Genomic DNA, 6,000 nt, shown 5'->3' on the forward strand with positions numbered 1-6,000 from the left:
TTCCAAGCATCCCAGGTTAAGTCCAGCTTGCCAGACAATACAGAAGAGCTTCCCTTCCTCAAAGAAACTAATTAAAGAGTTGGGAGATGCTGGATCCCCAGAGCACAAGTGAGGAGAGCCAGCAGCAAATACAAGGAGTGACATTAAGAGGGAGCTGACATATCAAATGCACCCTACCAAATACCTCCTGTTGGGAAAGGAAACCTCTGAGGTCTCCCTCCTGCCTCCTTCTTTCTCAGTGGTTTTCTCTGGGGACAGATTTCTTGCACAAGAAAGATCCCATGCAGCAAGTTACATGAAACATCTGTGCCACCATTACAAAATGAAATACTGCCTAATGCTATTAATAGACATTTAATGAGCTCTCCAAATAGTTTCAAATGCACCAACTTCACATCATTGAAGACAATTAAATACAGCCTTTGCCTGCGAGTAGGTTATGTCAGGCTGCATCCTAATTCTGTTCCCTGTACTAGGGAAGAGCAGATATGGAGTGCTGCGTCCAGCTCTGGAGCCCTCGGCACAGGAGAGACATGGACCTGCTGGAGCGGGGCCAGAGGAGGCCCCAGCAATGCTCCGAGGGCTGGAACAGCTCTGCTGGGAGGACAGGCTGGGAGAGCTGGGGGGGCTCAGCCTCGAGCAGAGAAGGCTCCGGGGAGACCTTCCTGCAGCTGCCAGGGCTGAGAGGGGCTTATGAGAAAGATGGGGACAGACTTTTTAGCAGGGCCTGTTGCCTTAAGACAAGGGGTGATGGTTTTAAACTAAAAGAGGGCAGATTTAGACTAGACAGAAGGAAGAAATTTTTCCCAGTGAGGGTGGTGAAACCCTGGCCCAGGTTGCCCAGAGAGGTTATAGATGCCCCATCCCTGAAAACATCCCAGGTCAGGTTGGACGGGGCTCTGAGCAACCTGCTCTAGTTGGAGATGTCCCTGCTCATGGCAGGGGGTTGGACTAGATGGCCTTGAAAGGTCCCTTCCAACCCAAACTATTCTGTGATTCTGTGATTCTGTGATGCATTAGACTGGATTATGCTACCTGTCAGGAAAGTCTAAGTGCATCAGTTGGGATTTCTGAAGTGTGTTGGCCTGATTCTTAGTCCATGCCTGGTTTATTCTGCTTAGACATGATTGGACTGCCGAATTTAATTACAGGACCGAGATCTCTGTATTTTTAAGCTAACAGATAAATTGCACCTTGAAGCCAAAGTATCAAATACCGATACTGCTGGGAAACAGGATGTGGCCAAGTGTAGGTACAGCATAGTCATCCCTGAGGTTGAAATGCCACCTTGAAGCATGGAAAAGTAGGTAAAAGTTGTAACAAGCATCAAAAAGATCCTGAGTAGTCAAGGGGCCATATCAAACTCCAGTCCAACCATATATTAATACAGTTTTCCTCCATCATTTATTCACCAGGCTGGCAAACTGAACTGTATTTCTAATCACTCTGATCCCGCAACTTGTCAGAGCGAGGTGACCGTGCTGGGTCCTCGTTCAGCATCTTTTCTCGCACCGGAGTTGCCTTTGCACATCAGTGCCTACAAGGCTGCCAAACTGCATGGAGAATTGCACGTGCCAGCAAAATCTAAGAATCTCCCCTGTGGGGTCTCAACAGCTGCTGGGAGAGGGGTAGTTCATCCGCGGAAAGCTCTGACAAGGATTTATTTTATTTCTCTTCATTAATGCTTTCCATAGAAACTGCTGATGTTGTGCTGGAATAGCATAATCTTGAATCTGTCATTCAAAACCCAGCCTACTTTGGGTTTTCAGGGGTTATGCTTTGGAGCATTTTGTTTTTTAAAGCAGTGGTAGAAGGTTCCCTAGAAGCAGACACTTTCTATAAACATTTTAATTTAGCTAAACCCCCTTTTTTAAATAAAAAAATACTGTCAGAAGTCTTTGATTAGTTCAAAAGGAACTGCCTGGGTAAATTGTGAGTCCAGATGCTCAACCTACGTCAACCTACGTCTCTTAGCTGGAAGTCCTGGAGACACACCAGCAAAACCTGGAGCAACATAAGCTGTTCTAGAATGATGTCCAAGTCACACAAATTTACATTGCCTCTAGGTTTACTGGAACTCACCAACAAATTTGACCCACTGTACTTTTTTATCAGCAGCTTTGCAGGATGCCTGGGGAAATTTTTTTAGTCCAAGTGCACAGCCTGTTCATTTAGCTAGATGGCCATAATGAAAAGTTTAATCATCTTTAACATGCCCACGAGGAAAATTATTCTGAGCAAGTACAATGCTGGAGGGATTTCCGAATCACAAAACTCTGCCTTCAGCCCCAGAAACGTGGAATCGGTCTGGTTGAACATGTACCAAAGCCAGACATTTATGCATTACAACATGTGTATGCAACTGCTGGTGGTGGCTGTAGGCGAACAGCTGTGGTCCAGGAGGGCAGAAGATGCCCTGTGAAGCTACCCAACCAACCCACCACTGCGGGAAGAGCAGGAGCACCATCTCCATCTGTGGTCCCCTCCGCTCTGTAGCGTGCTGCGAAAGAAACTCAGCTTTGCCCACATTCCCGCCTCCAAAAATAACATTTCTAATTCTGTTTCTGGCTTTCCTTTTAGGTATGTCTCCATCCACTCTCTGTAGTTTTGTTTCATCTGCTTCTTCAGGCGTTTCTGCGGTAGGAGGGGACCGGAGACCCAGACCCACCACAGTGACCACAGTGCACACAGGGAGCAAGTGAGAGCCGGGGCGGCGAGGAGCGGGCAGGCGGCCGGGCTGGCAGGGCTCCTCTGCGCGATCCCACCTGCGGTGCACGCTCAGCGAAGGACTAGAAGAAAGAAGATTTTTTATGGCCATATTTTATACTGCAATTCTGAAATGTTTCATTTATCACAAACTGCAATGACTCCAGGGGGAACGGATCTAACAGTCTCTGGTGCTGTACATATATATATACACATATATATATATGTGAGTCTAGCAATGTTCTAACTAATGAACACTCATTCTTTTCCCCAGTGATTTACTCTTTTCTCAGTGTAGGTAACAGTATATGTTGTATTTTTTTTCCATTATCTACAAACATCTCAACTGGATTATTTAAATAGAGATACTTTTCTGAGCATTTTTTTTTCTTTTAAAAAGTACTTCCAGTAATGTCCCTCCTTCCAGTTTGCTGGGGGATAGGCTATTTCTGTAGGTAGGAATTGATGTTAACTTTGCAACATGGGAGGATTTCAATGGCATGCCATTTCTTGCTCCTCAAATTGGACTGCAAGTCTGTCTGGCTTTAGCAGAGCTGTTACTGCTCAGATTAAGAAACTGCTGCTTTCCCTCCCCTCCTCCTCCCTGAAAGCCATGGCAAGAGTTAAGTTGCCACCAACTGGGAGTCAGCTCATCCTTGGCCTCATTCCCGTAGCGCTGGGGATCTCCAGCACCCTTGTTTCAGAGGAGAGGCAGGTACGTGGTGCCGGTCAGGAGCCGACCAGAGCTGAGCGAGCGAGATGACAGAACACGGTCTCATCCTGCAGCTCTTGTCTCCTTTGAGTCGCTGGGTGTTAACAGGCAGAGCAAAAGAAAAGGAAGATGTGGGGCCGGGAGTCGTAGTCATCCCCTGCCACTGACTCCTGTGCTGCCCTGGAGCAACATTTCATTCACCAGCCTCAGCCCAGCCTGGCCGCTGTGCCCAAGGGCTCCATGCCAGAGGTGCTGGGCACCTGCAGCTCCTCGGGGCTTTGCTTGGCATTGCTGATGCTCGGCACCTCCCGGAGCAGCCAAAACTGAGTATTGAAAACCAAATAGAAAAGTTTGGACCTGCCACTGACTCCTGTGCTGCCCTGGAGCAACATTTCATTCACCAGCCTCAGCCCAGCCTGGCCGCTGTGCCCAAGGGCTCCATGCCAGAGGTGCTGGGCACCTGCAGCTCCTCGGGGCTTTGCTTGGCATTGCTGATGCTCGGCACCTCCCGGAGCAGCCAAAACTGAGTATTGAAAACCAAATAGAAAAGTTTGGACCTTAATCTCTGCGTGCCGGGGTTTCACGCCCGGGGAGAGGGGTGATGCTTGCACCCTGCCGTGAAGCACTGGCAGATTCTTGGGTGCAAGGTGCAGGACCTGGTGTAGCTTTGCTCCATCACGCTTAGCTCCAGCCAAGGGCTGGTGAGGAGCACTGAGCTGGGAAAGCAGGGCCTTTTTAGTTTTTTTAATTGCTAAATACATGCACTTCCCAGGCTCCGTGTGCCAGTGCATCGTTTAGGAACAGCCGCCGTGACTGTTGTGCAGCCGTGCGTTAAAGCAGCTTGAAACAGAGAGGAGAGCAAATCTGCCCGGATTTGCCAAAGGGCTCCAGGTTACTTCTACGCCATTCCCAGCGGTGACTTTCCTTCGAGGACAAGAGAAGGGAGGTGGGCGGCAGACGCAGACACCGTTCGCCAGCCTCGGGGAGCCTCTTGCACCCCTGACAGGTTCATCCCCAGCCAGAGGCACGAGCCATTCCCCACAACGTGCGCTATCGCCACGCTCTCCTCATTTATCCTGCACAAGAAATTGTGAAAGCCAGTCACAGGCACAGCTGAATGTTTCAGGCAATAGTTACAGTGCTGGGAAAAGCCATAAAATACATATTTTTCATTCAGACTTCAAAATCCTGCTTCAGCTTCAGTTGATTGGCTTCGACTGGCAGAGCTGGGATTTCATCCGTCGTATTTTGAGCACTAAAAGCTGGAAAAGCAGGTGGCAGTGAGCACTGATTCCGTGTGAAATAGCCTCTCCTTTGGCAGCACTTAAAGCTGTCGCACCTGATAGATCTCTAGTTTCCTCAGTATTAAGCTGCTCCCCGTTTTCGGAGGGTTGTGGCACATCTGAGTGAGCCGCTGGGAACCCCCGGTGCGCCCCGCTGTGTTGCAGCCAGCATGGATGCTGGTGCAGAAAGGCTTCAACTCTTCATTTTAAGAAGGATGCCAGATATTGGTCTCATCGGGATTGGTAGCAAAACTCCGTATAATTCCCCCAGTGAGGACTTCTAGCCAAAATTTGAGCCTACTGAAGGGCAGGGGATCTCCTTGCTGCAAGTCACATTCCCGTCCCCATCCCCAGGCTGCTGCCACCATATACTCCTGTCCCGTTGACAAAGAGCAGGAAGAGCTTTATCGGCATTTACCCTCGTGGCTCTGTACATTTTGCTGCAAAGGTACTTGAAAATTAGTATAATACAAGTTAAACTCATTCTAAGGCCGCTTTATTTTGCCAGCCTGAGTAAGGAAGCTTTGGTTTAGCGGAGACTCCTATCCCAACAATTCAAGTTATGTTGAACCCCCATAAGCTCAGCTGGCCTCTTCTGCTCCAGCCGCATGGATGTAAGTAGACAGTCCCCTGGTTTGGAGTCCCTGGAGTTGCCCACATTTACACACATGCAACCAAAAGCAGGATTTGGTTAGGGAATATTTTTGTCTTTGTACAGTTGTTTCAAAGATGAGGGCTCAGGCGTTCCCTCTTTGCCTTCTCTTTCTGAAACTTGAGGTCTGGTTTGAACTTGATGTACTTGCTGAGGCCACTAATCAAAATACAGCATCCAAACGTATCTTGCAGAAAAAAAGAAAAGCAAACGGATTTCCAGCTGCAAAACAAAGAGCAGTGAAGGGAGCAAAGGCAGCCATGCTGTCCTGCAGCTGGGGGCGTTCCCATACACTGGCTGCCCCTCCCTGCTGGATGCTTTATGTGTTTTTTGTTGGGAGGGGTGTTCTTTCCTTCCACACTTGGAATTAGGCTGATTTGGTTTCCTTCCTGCAAGTAATATTTTGCCGTAGTTGTGTAATTTATTGTCGTTCTCTTTGGCTTCCTATCAACTGCTGGGATCTTAAGACAAGAAACAGAAGCACTTAAAAGGAAAATTGTTTCTTTCTGCTACAATTTTGGGTGATGGGAAGCTCTTCTTTTGTATCAGTGAAACACAGCTGGAGACCTCGAGAAGTCAGACCACAGCTCGAGAAGTGGGCCTGGGTGAGGTTCAGCAAGGCCAAGGGCAAGGTCCTGCACCTGGGT

General features: G+C 48.5%; 1 protein-coding gene across 1 annotated transcript in view; it reads left to right on the forward strand.

The window, feature by feature from the left end:
- Nucleotides 1-3,018, forward strand: part of LOC104615263 (calcium/calmodulin-dependent protein kinase type 1D) — a 41,490-nt gene extending 38,472 nt beyond the window's left edge. The window contains exon 8 of the mRNA XM_010281450.1: nucleotides 2,581-3,018. Within this exon, the coding sequence (XP_010279752.1) occupies nucleotides 2,581-2,702 (122 nt within the window). The 3' untranslated portion in view covers nucleotides 2,703-3,018. The remainder of the gene's footprint in view (nucleotides 1-2,580) is intronic.
- The last annotated feature ends 2,982 nt before the right edge of the window (nucleotides 3,019-6,000 follow it).

The sequence above is a fragment of the Phaethon lepturus genome, unplaced genomic scaffold (genome assembly GCF_000687285.1).
Source record: "Phaethon lepturus isolate BGI_N335 unplaced genomic scaffold, ASM68728v1 scaffold10232, whole genome shotgun sequence".
Taxonomy (NCBI): domain Eukaryota; kingdom Metazoa; phylum Chordata; class Aves; order Phaethontiformes; family Phaethontidae; genus Phaethon; species Phaethon lepturus.